General features: G+C 39.7%; 1 protein-coding gene across 2 annotated transcripts in view; it reads left to right on the forward strand.

Annotated features, from left to right (window-relative positions):
• The window catches only part of COP1 (COP1 E3 ubiquitin ligase), a 143,681-nt gene that overhangs the window by 21,377 nt on the left and 108,267 nt on the right, over positions 1 to 14,037 (forward strand). For both annotated transcript variants that reach the window (XM_063298488.1, XM_063298489.1), the window contains exons 7-9: positions 4,115 to 4,174; positions 5,735 to 5,811; positions 9,605 to 9,662. In XM_063298488.1, coding sequence (XP_063154558.1) covers positions 4,115 to 4,174; positions 5,735 to 5,811; positions 9,605 to 9,662 — 195 coding nt within the window. The remainder of the gene's footprint in view (positions 1 to 4,114; positions 4,175 to 5,734; positions 5,812 to 9,604; positions 9,663 to 14,037) is intronic.

Below are 14,037 nucleotides of genomic sequence, written 5' to 3' on the forward strand. Positions count from 1 at the left end.
CTGGCTTTTTCCATTATCCAGCGGATATTGGCAATTTGGTCCCTAGTTCCTCTGCCTTTTCTAAACCCAGCTTGTACATCTGGCAATTCTCGCTCCATGAATTGCTGAAGTCTGCCTTGAAGGATCTTGAGCATTACCTTACTGGCATGTGAAATGAGTGCCACTGTTCGATAGTTTGAACATTCTTTAGTGTTTCCCTTTTTTGGTATGGGGATATAAGTTGATTTTTTCCAGTCTGATGGCCATTCTTGTGTTTTCCAAATTTGCTGGCATATAGCATGCATTACCTTGACAGCATCATCTTGCAAGATTTTGAACCGTTCAGCTGGGATGCCGTCATCTCCTGCTGCCTTGTTATTAGCAATGCTTCTTAAGGCTCATTCAACCTCACTTTTCAGGATGTCTGGCTCTAGCTCACTGACCACACCGTCAAAGCTATCCCCGATATTGTTATCCTTCCTATACAGGTCTTCTGTGTATTCTTGCCACCTTTTCTTGATCTCTTCTTCTGTTAGGCCCTTGCCATCTTTGTTTTTGATCATACCCACTTTTGCCTGGAATTTACCTCCGATGTTTCTAATTTTCTGAATGCGGTCTCTTGTCCTTCCTATTCTATTGTCTTCTTCCAGTTCCACACATTGCTTGTTTAAAAATAATTCCTTATCTCTTCTGGCTAACCTCTGGAATTTTGCATTTAATTGGGCATATCTCCCCCTATCACTGTTGCCTTTTGCTTTCCTTCTTTCTTGGGCTACTTCTAGTGTCTCAGCAGACAGCCATTTTGCCTTCTTGGTTTTCTCTTTCTTTGGGATGTATTTTGTTGCCGCCTCCTGAACAATGTTGCGAACTTCTGTCCAGAGTTCTTCCGGGACCCTATCTACTAAGTCCAGTCCCTTAAATCTATTCTTCACCTCCACTGCATATTCCTTAGGAATATTAGTGAGCTGATATCTAGCTGATCTGTGGGTCTTTCCTAATCTCTTTAGTCTGATCATAAATTGTGCAATAAGAAGTTCGTGATCGGAACTACAGTCAGCTTCAGGTCTTGTTTCTACCAACTGTATAGATGTCCGCCACCTTTGGCTGCAAAGGATGTAGTCAATCTGATTTTGGTGTTGTCAATCTGGTGAAGTCCATGTATAAAGCCGTCTCTTAGGTTGTTGGAAGAGAGTATTTCTTATGCAGAGTGAGTTGTCTTGGCAAAATTCTATCAGCCTATGTCCTGCTTCGTTTCGTTCTCCCAGGCCATGCTTACCTGTAATTCCAGGAGTAATTTGACTGCCCACCTTAGCATTCCAGTCTCCCGTGATGAAAATAACATCTCTTTTAGGCGTGTTGTGCAGTAGGTGCTGCACATGCTCATAGAACTGCTCTACTTCAGCTACTTCAGCATCTGTGTTTGGGGCGTATATTTGGATCACTGTGATGTTAGATGGCTTGCCCTGAATTCGAATTGAGATCATTCTGTCGTTTTTGGGATTGTATCCAAGCACTGCTTTAGCCACTTGACTATTAATTATGAAGGCTACTCCATTTCTTCTGTGGTCCTCTTGTCCACAGTAGTAGATCTGGTGGTCATTTGATGTGAAGTTGCCCATTCCAGTCCATTTCAGTTCACTGATGCCCAAAATGTCTATCTTTAATCTTGACATCTCACCAATAACCACATCCAATTTGCCCTGGCTCATAGATCTTACATTCCAGGTTCCAATGGCGTGTTGATCCTTAGAACATCGGATTCGCCGTTCACCACCAGCACCGTCGGCCGCTAGCCGTCCTTTCGACTTTGAGCTAGCTGCGTCATCACGTCTGGGGCTAGTTGAGCTCATCCTCTGTTCCTCCCCAGTAGCATTCTGACCATCTTCCGACCTGGGGGTCTCATCTTCCGATGGTATACTGACATATCTGTGGTTGTACTGATCCATTTAGTTTTCATGGCAAGAATACTGGGTTGGGTTGCCATTACCTTCCCCAGGGATCGCATTTAGTCTGACCTCTCTGTCATGACCTTCCCGTCTTGGGTGGCCCTTCACGGTTTAGCTCATGGCATCATTGAGGTGCTCAAGCTCCAGCACCACGACAAGGTAATGATCCTTTGCTGAAGTCTTTGGACAATAAAAGTAGTTAAAACAAAGGAAGAATTATTGGACTTGGATCCATACTTGACCATACTCGAGAAGACCCTCACTCAAATAAATGGGATTTAAGTTAGGCATGACTATATTGTAATTAGGTTTATTCTAAGGAAGAACAGTTACACTAATTATAAATATATCTGGTACAATATTACATATGCAGCAGCAAACTGTTCATAATGCTAGATGTACAGTTATGTATTCTAAAGTATAGAGAGGCTAATCCTGGATTATAAATTTTTGCATTATGTGAGACTATATTAGGTAATACCTTCAATTTTCCTGCTTGCCAATTCAGTCTATCTCTTAGTGTTCGAATCTCTGAGCCTGTTAGGCTGTGACCTGGAACTCTGTAATGCAAGCTATTAGAGATACAGATTGCTTGTAAGAAAACTAATTAAAGCCATAAACTAATCTTTTGTGGTTATATATTAGAAATAAATGGTTTTACCACTACTTTAAGTTGGTATAGACCTGGAGTAATCTTTGCATTGCAGCAAAATGCTTTAATCTTCTTCTTCCACCAAGCCATTTTTCTTTAGTCTTCTTAGCTTAGGGTTATATGTTAATGAATTTGGCTGGATAAACTCCCCCGCCTCCCATGTAGTATTTAGCTAAACTTTATCTCTTTGCTGAGAGAATTGCAGGACACTACAGAGAGGTGGTAAAAGCAGTGAAGAATTCAACTTTTACACTAAACATTTTAAAATGTAAAACTCTTCATAGATTTAAAAAGTCATACACATTTTAAAATAGTGTGTATTTCTTTTCTGGATTTCTCTCTTGCAACCTAGACTTGCAAGTCTGTGATGTTTGAAATATAAGCTCACCCGGTATTTAAATAAATAACTTACTCGTCTATCCTTCTGCCTCTTGAGTTTTCAGCAGCTGTTACCACATTCTTTCAAGTACAGCAATAAGAATGATACTTCTGTAAAAATAGAGAATTAGAATTCCAATTCTCAAGAAGCAATTTAAAAATGTGGAGAATTGCACGAAATCTCTTCGACAGGAATCATACTGAGGTGATAGTTCAGCTATTTAACAGCTAGCAGTATGCCTACAGTTTTTTCCTGTTCGCTATGCAGTGTGCCAGTTGTTACTGATTCATTGAGATTATTATGATGTTTCAGAGTTGTGATTCAGTGTATGTTTTCAAAGGTAGTGGGGCATGTTAACACTGTTGTCTTTGCTAACTCTAAAGTAACAGCATATGTATTGCTAAAAAGGTAAAGGTAAAGGTTTCCCTTGACGTAAAGTCCAGTCGTGTCCGACTCTAGGGGGCGGTGCTCATCTCCGTTTCAAAGCCTTGGAGCCGGCGTTGTCCATAGGACACTTCCGGGTCATGTGGCCAGCATGACTCACGGAACGCCGTTACCTTCCCGCTGAAGCGGTACCAATTAATCTACTCACATTTGCATGTTTTCGAACTGCTTGGTGTGCAGAAGCTGGGACGAGCAACGGGAGCTCACCCCGCCGCGCGGTTTCGAACCGCCGACCTTCCGATCGACAGCTCAGCGGTTTAACCCGCAGCGCCACCGCGTCCCTGCTATATGTATTGCTAGACAAACGCAATTTCGGTTGAGTTTAGTTAGCTTCTAGGGTCCTAAAATACGTAAAGAAGTATTCCACTTTATAGACTGTCTCAGTACCAATTGTTGCTAGATTATTAGTCACTTCCTAATTACTTGAAGTATACTTTTTTTTTTAATTGGCTGTTAAGAAAGGCAAATTCTGTTTATTAACTTTGAACATGCTTGTTCCTGATGGTGAGATAATGTTTTTGACTGTATTTCATCATTTTGACATTATTTTAATCTGGCCTACTGGTAGAATGCATATCTGAAAATACATTACTGTATTTTTACATGTTCTTTTCCCATTTATTGTGCATACAATCTCTTTTTCTATGGGAAATAATTTATGATAGTACTGCCAGTATAAATTATATTTTTAAAACCTTTTTTTTTAATCTACAGCAGTTAGAGCAAATCCAGAAGGAGTTGAGTGTTTTGGAAGAAGATATTAAACGAGTAGAGGTGAGGCTCTCCACAATCATTGCAACAAGCAGGGATTTTTTCTAATTTGTGTCAAATTGTCTTGATTGCATCATGTTTGATGTCAAGTGTAACAGTGGGGGAATAACTTTTATGAGTTTACCATAAACCCACAAATAATGCTGCCAAGTATAAAGCTTTCGCCAATGAGCATCACTCAGATAGAACTGTTATCAGATAGCAACAATAAAATAGTCTCAGTAGATTATCTTAAAGCTTTAAAAGTCATCGCATAAATACCTTTTGCACGCAACTTCAGTCTTCTCTACGCAGCTGTGATGGTGAGATGTTCTGTCAGCATTACATGATCCCATATAATTGAAATATGCATGTGGATCTTGCGTATTCATTTTGCAGCCATGTCAGAAAGTTATAGAGTCTTAGTTGGAAAGACCCATGTGACCAGTCTTGCCTACATGGTATTGATATCTACGTACAAAGTGCAGCCGTATAAGATTAAACCACAGAAAAATTACTATCATAGACACAGATTAAAGAGGCATGTAAATGGGCTAATGAACATTTCTTCCACTGACAGAGATGTAACTTGTCTAGTTAAGCTGTCCTAAGTTTGCGAGGTATTTATCTTCTGTGCAAAAAGCGATAAAAATAAAAGCAGTGTTTCTAATTCAGGTTTCATTCTGGGACCCTTGTGAAGGTGTTTGATGACAACAATGTGGTTCAATAGCAGAATGGGGTTTTCTCTTTTATCTGCAGTCCTCCACGTGTGCCCAAATGTGGTCTTGAGTATTGGATATATTTTTAGAGTGATTTGAAGGGTGCACTGAGGTAGAAGAAGAAATAGTATCATGTGATTCAATCTGTGACTCTCCCAATATAAGAGTGCTAAGCGTTTATTCATTCTGTTAGGCTGCCCTGTAAATATCAGCAAACTAAGTAAACCTCCTGTTTATTTTCTGATAACTTGAATTTATTTATTGATTTAATTTTTATCCTGCCTTTGTTATTTTTATAAATAACTCAAGGCAGCAAACATACCTAGTACTCCTTCCTCCTCCTATTAGATTAACATTAATGAATTTTGAATGATAATAGCTGACTTGGCCTATTTTGATTGATTTTAAACAGCTTAGGTGGGAGCTTTTAATTCTGGGCCTCCTTTTCAATAAAACCTGAAGGAAGCACAACAAGTGTCAGTATTGCTGTATTATAATATAAAAGGAGAAAATACCTGAAATAAAAATGAGTATAGTAAGACTTTGATTATGGACACATTATGCAAAGACCTAGCTCTCTAAAAAAAGCTCTAATGCTGGGAAGGGTGGAAGGAAAGGGAAGAAGAGGACAATCAAGAGCAAGGTGGAGGGACTCAGTTACAGTGGTGACTGGTGCACCATTGGAAGACCTGAAAGACCAGGTTAGGGATAGATCATCATGGAGAAGATCTATCTGTGTGGTTGCTGGGAGTTGAAAATGACTTGATGGCACATAATAATCAAATACTTTGATAAAAACATTTAATATTAATGAAAGGATATCAATGTTATATTTAGTTGCAGTGTGGCTCTGTATTTATTCCAGGAAATGAGTGGCCTGTATTCTCCAGTCAGTGAAGACAGCACTGTGCCCCAGTTTGAAGCTCCTTCACCTTCACACAGGTAACCAAGTATTAGTTGAATTAGATGTGTGTGTGTTTTGCAAATGATTCAGAAAAAGTGCTTGAAAGTTATACAAGCATGGCACCTGTCTGCTATTTATTAAAGCAGGTACATCGTTTTTCAGACTTCCATGCAAATCTGAAAAAAAGATTCTCTTGCTTTACAAGTTCTTTTAATGGTTTGTGTGAATCCCTGAAAAATGTGTCTGCTTTACTGCTGAATGATGGTGTGCTTGTAGTCACTCAAAGTCCAAAGAAATCTTTCAAACCATTTTTTAAGTGTGCACAGAATACATAAATTACAGTGTAAACCACTCTACATCTTTCCCCCCCTTTTTCCATCCCTACTGCACTCTATATTAACCTGTCTTAAAGCATAGTTTATATAGAAATAAACATTGATAAAATTTCATAGTACAAAGGTGGCAAACCTGTAGCACTGTAGGTGTTGTAAAACTGTAACTTCTGGGATGTTTTGCCATGGGCTATGCTGTATGCAAAAGCTAAGAATTTTAATTCATGACTGTGGGAGAGCCATGCATTCCTCATCGCTATATAGTCCATTGGCCTTCATCTTGGATAGTAGTGAAAGCCAGAAGTTAATTTGGATCAGTAGCAGCTCTATGGTTTGTTGTTTTAGTTTTATGTCGTTTGAAGGCTAATAAAAACAAGCAAACAAAAAAAGAGAACTATTTTGAAGAAAACAATGAATTTCCTGTAATTTTATTTTGGTACTTAGAACAACATAGCAACTCTTTCTTTACTATATATGGATATTTTACAGCTCGTAGATGTCAAAACAAACCAACAAACCTGCCAACATAGATGTTTCTATGCTATATTTTCTATGCTGTATGGAAACTTGAAAGCTCAACACTACAACATCTGTAATGCATATGTGGAGGACACACCTTTATATTCGGTACCATCACTTAAAAAAAAAAGTACAACTCATATATGGGGAACATTACAATAAAATCTAACCTCCCATAGCAAAGAATTTTTGAATATCAGTAAATTTACCTACTAGGAACAGTAGCTTATTTTCATTACAGATGGTCCTCATTTAATGACCTCCCGTTCAGCAAATGTTCAGACTTACAATGGTGCTGAATGAGTGGTAGTTACGACTTGTCCTTGTACTTATGGCCATCACAGCATCCTTGTGGTTGCGTGATTGCAGTCTGGGCGTTTGATTCATAGTTACAACGGTGAAGCGTCCTGCAGTCACATGATCATGATTTGTGACCTTCCCTGCTGGCTTCTGACAAATCAATGGGGAGGCTGGCAGGAAGTTGCAAGTTGTGGTCACATGAGGTCCTCGCTTAACAACAGCAACCAGAGCTGCTGTCTCTAAGCGGTGCAATCACATGGTTTTTTGACTTAGGACCATGTGACTTATCAACGGAGGTTCCAGTCCTAATTAGCGTCATTAAGCGTGGAGTACCTAAGCGTGCAAAATAGTGCTGAATTTTTGAACAATGCATTAAATTAACTGACAGTCCTTCACTGCCACTTTCTCTTCTACACATAATTAGCTCCAAGGTATATGACTCCACAGAATCCCTAGAAGCCCACTAGAAATGGGAAGGCTTGGGGGGAAAAAAGGAAAATGTAGAGAATTAAGGGGGGGGTATTATTTGACATTTTTTATAATATATAAATATTAGACGACAATAATCAGGATTTTGTGGTGTCAACCAAATACTAAAACAGAGACTGGATGTGTACAAAACTTGTCAGGAAAAGAAATGCCTCACTCAAGCAGCTTTGCTTACCACTACCTTTGTCCTGCACCTTCCTATCTATCATTGGATAAACAAAAGAAGCATGTGTTGGAAGTAAGGAAGATGACCTTGATGGAGATATGCAGGATCTGTTGCCTAGGCAAAAATGACTGAAGCATTTTTTAGGTACACAATGAGATAACATTCAGAAGTGGCTTAGGCAGACATCTCCCTAATTCAGAAGGATTATAAGAGGGAGGAGGAAGTACAGCAAAATCAGACTTGCAGTTCATTCAATCTGGCATTCAGCCACAGTGTTGAACCCCGTTGTTTTAGTGTGCAAATCAAAGATTATAACAAGAGAACAACTCAGTGTTTAAGATAATGTTTTAGCTAGATGCATTAACTTTTTGTGTCTTTAAAAGAGAAAAGATGTAAAGATGTATTATCATGCACAGGGGGACTTGGAACAAAGCAAATTGGAGCAGTGCACATGGGTTAAAAAAAAAGTCCTTAGGAAGCAACATTCCTCTCTATTCCATTCTTCCAAATTCCTTCAAGCAAGTCTTGGCCTGGATTCCCAGTGTAATGCACATATGTGCCTCTACATCTTTTCAAAAATAAAAAGAATTTTGTTTGTGACAAAGCAAAGCATCAACTTCTAGAATCAGCTTTATTTTCACACAGGCCCCAGGAGTTTAAAAATAAAATAGAAAATAAAAAAACGATGGGTAGAAGATATATCTACCTCCCCAGAGACAAACTTACTAGTTTGTATTAGTGGGACTATACAACATGATCAGGAAAAACTTAATGATTGCTATCATTGGGCCTCTAATAAATTAGGGCTTTGTAATAACACCCACTGTATTAACCATTTCCCAGGCCTACCTTTGTCAGAGTATGGTTTTTAATAATTAGTTAAATATATTTTTAAAAAATTCAACAATTTTTTTTACCTACCCTGAGAAAATGATTGTATTACGAGCTATAAGCTAATATTTGCAAATGGATTGAGAGCGCGTGGCAGGGAGTAAAATGAACAAAGATGCTTTCCTGTTCACAAAAATAACCTCTACAGGTAGTCCTCAACTTACAATCATTTGCTCAGCGACCATTTGAAGTTATGACGGTGCTGAACGAAGGAACTTATGACTGGTCCCTGAAGTTAAGGCCGTTGTAGCACCCCTGCAGTCACATGATTGTGTTGTGGGTGCTTGGCAAGTGGTTCACCCTTAGGACTGGTTGCCAAGAACGCCATGATCATCATTTGCAACCTTCCCTGCAGGCTTCCCCAGAAAGTCAGTGGGGAAACCGGCAGGGAAGGTCGCAAGTCACTGGGGTAAGTCTCCCTGGCTCCTCTACACTCACTCCATGCCAACCACTCGTGTGCTCCCGTGCACCCTTCCTGACCTACGCTGCACCCCCGCGCACCCTCCCTGACCCGCGTGGCACCTCTCATACACACTGACCCGTATGAGGCCTCTTGTGCACTCTCCCTACACCCCCGCACATCCCCTCACTCCCTCCCCCACCCAGCAGCAGCCACTTACCTGCTTGGCGGCTTGGGACTTGCAAATTCCTCCCGGCTTCCCCACTGACTTTGGTTGTGGGAAGCTGGCAGGAAGTTGCCTTGCCTAACAACAGTTAACAGTTGCAACCAGGACTGCAGGGATTGCCATCACTAAGCAGTGCAGTCACACTTTATGACTGGATCACTTAACGATGGAAATTCCGGTCCCAATTGTTGTCCTAAGTAGAGGACTACCTGTACTAGCAAAAAGATTCCATTTACTTCAGCAGCCAGATTCTACCTCTGGAAAATTACAGTTGGTCGTGTTGCTGACAACCATACTTAATGCAACTTGATTCTCTACTCTACACCTCAGTGTAGGATTGCTGTATTGTTCCAAGCTCATCATCTCCAAAAAGACTAAGAACTTCCAATAAACCCCTTTTTCTCAGTCATGCTATTAGAGAGATACTATTAAAGAAATCAAAAATTGAAGATGTTTTTTATTGTTATTAACATTTGTTTATGCATATTCTGCTCTTTTATTTTTACAGTAGCATTATTGATTCTACAGAATATAGCCAACCTCCTGGATTTAGTGGCAGTTCCCTGGTAAGACAGTAATCTTCGTATATGCAGAAATGGGGACAAGTGTCACAGTTACGTTTTTGAATCTGGAATGTTCTGAATATTTAAAAACATTTTCAGTGAAATATTGGTTCTATTTTTCAAGGATTAAATTAAAGCAGCTAAACTTTTCCAGTATATTAAATGCTTAAATAATCTGTAAACAAAAATAAGCAGTAACAGTTCAGGCAAAATTCTAGGGATATGGCTTGGTAACCTAGATGCAAAACACTATTTTCAAAGATCCCCTTTATTTAAAAAGTGAATACAGACTCAGATCCAAATAACTGTGTTATGGAAGAGTGAATAGAGGAAGGTTAAGAAATTCTTATCTCTAAATTCCTGGTGAAATAACCATTTCTCAAATTACTGTTTTTTCTGTTGTCCCATGATGCAAATAACGCCTGGTATATATGTCATTAGCTTCTGTCTTGTCATCATTCATATCTTGACCAGTCAGTGTCTTCATTTCATCTTGACTAGTCAGTGTTTCCAAGTTATTTCTGCATGCCCTCGTGGTATCTGTGGAGTCCTTGGTGCTCTCTGAGCTTGGTTGTTTGCTTGCATTTCATTACTCAACTAGGTAATATCATCAGGGCTAATGAGTGTGGGGTTTGCTCCCTGTTTATATATAGTAGCTTGCCCTGCCAGTGTTGGTGGGAGTGTGGTTTTCTCCTTGGTTGTTCCTTGATTAGGGTATTGTTTTCTACTTGATTGTTTGTCTGGTGTTAATCCCTGCTTATCTGGGTGTTGGCTGCTGAAGGCAATGTGTTCTGGTCATTTTGTTTCCTTCTTAGCTTTTTTATTATCTCTTTTGAATGGTCTGTAAATGTGGTTTACCTCTATGTGTCTGTTGATGGCTGATTTGTCTGAATGTCAAACTTCCATGAATTCCCTAGCTTTTTTGGATTTAGCTTGGTCTAGGATGCTCACGGTTTCCCAGTTGAAACCACGGTTGAGTCTGTCCATGTGTTGTGAGATTAAGGAGTTTTCATCGTGTCTTCTGACTGCTAGTTGGTGTTCGTGGATACACTCTGCTGATCTTCTGCCTGTCTGTCCTACATAGTGGCTCTTACAGTCCTTACACTGTATGTTGTAGATGACTCCTGTTTTACCTTCTTGGACTGCTGGGTCTTTTGGTTTACTTAAGATGTTTTGGAGGGCTTTAGTTGGTTTGTGTGCTACGGTGATGCTGTGTGGTTGTGATAGTCTGTTGGTTGTTTCTGAGATGTTTTTGATGTATGGTAGTGTTATCCTTTACATAGCTTGTGTTGGTTGTGCTGTAGTGGATTGAGTGGTCAGGCACTTTTTGATAAAGTTGTGTGGGTATCCATTTTGTTGGAAGATGTTATATAGGCAGTCTCTTTCCTTTCTCTGGTGTTCTGGTTTGCTGCAGTGCATTTGTACTCATCTGAATAATGTTCTTACACAGCTCCTCTTGTGGGAGGTTGGCTTGTTACTTTGGTAATGGAGCACTTGGTTAGTGTGGGTTGTTTTTTGATAGACTTGCATTTCTAATTTGCCATTGTTTCCTCTGCTGATGAGGATATCCAGGAAGAGTAGTATGTTGTTGTTTTCTCCTTTCCTTGTTCCTTTTATTCCTTTGAAGATGTTGTTGATGGTTTCATATGTCCTCTGTAGTTGTTCCTTTTATATTATGACGAAAGTGTTGTCTACATACTGGATCCATACTTTTGGTTGAATGTGTGGGGGTGCTATAGTTTCTAGGCTCTGCATTATGGTCTCTGGTATGAGTCCTGAGAGTGGTGATTCCAAGGATGATCCTCTGATTTACTGGTGTATTTGTCCATCAAAATGAAAATAGGTAGTGAGGCAGAGGTTGATGAGGTCTATGATTCTAGGTATTTCGAGTGTAGTGTATTTGGCTAGGCCGAATGTGTTACGAAGTGCTGCTGCCGTGGATTCTTTCACTAGTTCTGGATCTATGGGTGTAAAGAGTACTGACACATTGAATGAAAGCATAATTTCATCTTCTTCTATTTTTAGGTCTTTGATTTTCTGGAGTCACTGTAGTGGGGAGTTGATAGAATATTCGCTCCCCTCTGAGATGTCCAAGCTTTTTTGTAAGTTCTTTGGCTATGTTGTATGTTGGGGTCCCTGGTAACGATATAATTGGATGAAGAGGTATGTTGGACTTGTGTATTTTTGGGTGTCTGTAGAAGTGTGGGAGGATGGGTCCACTGCTTTTCATCCTCCTCTGTTCTTCTTTTGTGATTTGACCTTTCTTGGTTAGGTTGTTGCGGGTTCTCTTGATCAGATTGTCTAGTTTCCATATTGGGTTGGTGTTTACTGGGATGAGGGTTTCTTTGTCCTCCAGTAATTCTTTGTCCTCCAGTAATAAAAATGAAACTCTGCAAGCAAACAACCAAGCTCAGAGAGCACCAAGGACTCCACAGTTCAACCCTGAGCTATATATATTCTCTTCTATTGGAACTAGTGGTATCTGTTAATCATCTTCTTTGAGAGGTAATGAGGTCCCCCCCCCCCCAATTGCCGTGTTTTTTAAGACAGTGGAGCAAAAAAGTGATCTGATTCCTTGTTATATATATGCGAGGAGTTCTATAATCTGTTCGAATTTACTACAAAAAAATTTCCACTGAAATAAAAATAGAACTTACTCCCAGGAAAACCTGTAGCATTTTGAAATTAGTGTGTGAAATACAGAACTTTCTACTATATCTTGCCCGTGGTGAGTTACATTTTCTAAAGTATTAATATTTTAACTGCATATTTAGAAGTGTATTCACCTGTCAGCTTAAAATTATATTATTGATTAGTGTTTTGCATCAGTGGCATTATAACCTAAAACTTGCTTTTCTATAGCATTTGATTTCAAAATTAATTTGAGAGTAAAGAAAAGCTTTGTTAAAAGCTGTATAGGTAGCAGTGCAGAAACAGCAAGTATATGTACAGTACATGATTCAGCTTCCTGGTATTTAAAAGCAAATATTGACTGACCCCCATCCCATCCCCACCTCCCATCAACACTTGTTCTCTGAATTTGGGCCATTTGTTCCAAATACTTGAAGCTTCTTTGGTAAAGTAATGGAGCATTTACAAAAATTCATAGATGCCCTCCCATCAACAGTAATAGAACTAACATGATACTTCTTGCTGGAAGGGGCTGCCAGCCTCCCAGATTATCTTTGATTTGCTTATGAAGAAATTTATTCATTTACTCATTTAATTAATTTGATGTATACAGTATGTCTGCCCATTTCATCAAGGAATCCAGTGTTTTTTCTATCTTTGGTTCTGAATGGGGTGATGGCATTGCCCTGTTCAGCCTTGGTGGACTATCTGGGGATCCTTCTGGATTCACAGCTCCTGCTTGATGGGCAGGTGGCAGCTCTGGCTGGGGAGCAGGGGCAGCTTTGCATAACTGCATCTTGTATGCCAGCTGTCTCCATTCTTGGACTGGGAGGCTTGCTCATAGTTAGTCATGCCTTAGTCATTTCCCAGTTGGCCGTCTGCAATATGCTATACATGTGGCTGCCCTTGAAAACCATACAGAGGCTTCATTTGGCCAAAATGCAGTCGTGTAGGTAGTTATAGGTGTTATTTGTTATGTCCATGTAGCACCACAACTCTGCGAACTGCACTAGCTGCAGTAGGCATCCAGGTGTGATTCAAGGTGCTGGTTACCACCTTTAAAGCCCTACATGGCATAGGACTGGATTACCTATGTTACTGCCTTCTCCCAAGAACATCTGCCTGCCCCCACACTGTCATAGGGAGATTCTCTCTTTTACACATTGACATCTAATGTGGCCTTGGAGGCATGCCTTTTTGGTGTTTGCTCCTGTTCTCTGGAACAATCTCCCCGCAATATACAACAGGCCTCAACTCTGTTTGCCTTTATAAAAGCTGTTAAGATTGGCCTTTTCCCCAGATGTTCGGATCCAGTTGAGTGGAGTCCCCCTTTTTTTTGTTTAATTATCACATTTGGTCACTCATTTTCCATTTTATATACTGAGTTGTGGGGGGGGGGGTTTCTTGTTTCTTGTTTGTTCTTGTTGTACACCATCCAGAATTGCATTATATGAGTTAGGTGGTCCAATAAATAAATAAATCTAGGAGACATGTCCAAGGATTTGTTGTTTTAGCTGTAGACACAAGATCTGGCAACAGATTTTAACCCTTGAAAATCCTTGGAGCAAGATACGTTGCTAATGTTTGTTTTGGTAATCTGCCTCTTCTTTCTTAACCTTCCAGAAGATCTAGGGTCAGCGTTTATTTAGTTTTGTGGAGTCAAAAAAATATTGGTGTGACAACAACTTAAGAGAGGGTGCTGTTTTGTCAAATCATTTTAGTACTGTGACTTTTGATTTTGTTGTAC

This window comes from Candoia aspera, chromosome 3 (genome assembly GCF_035149785.1).
Source record: "Candoia aspera isolate rCanAsp1 chromosome 3, rCanAsp1.hap2, whole genome shotgun sequence".
NCBI classification, from domain to species: domain Eukaryota; kingdom Metazoa; phylum Chordata; class Lepidosauria; order Squamata; family Boidae; genus Candoia; species Candoia aspera.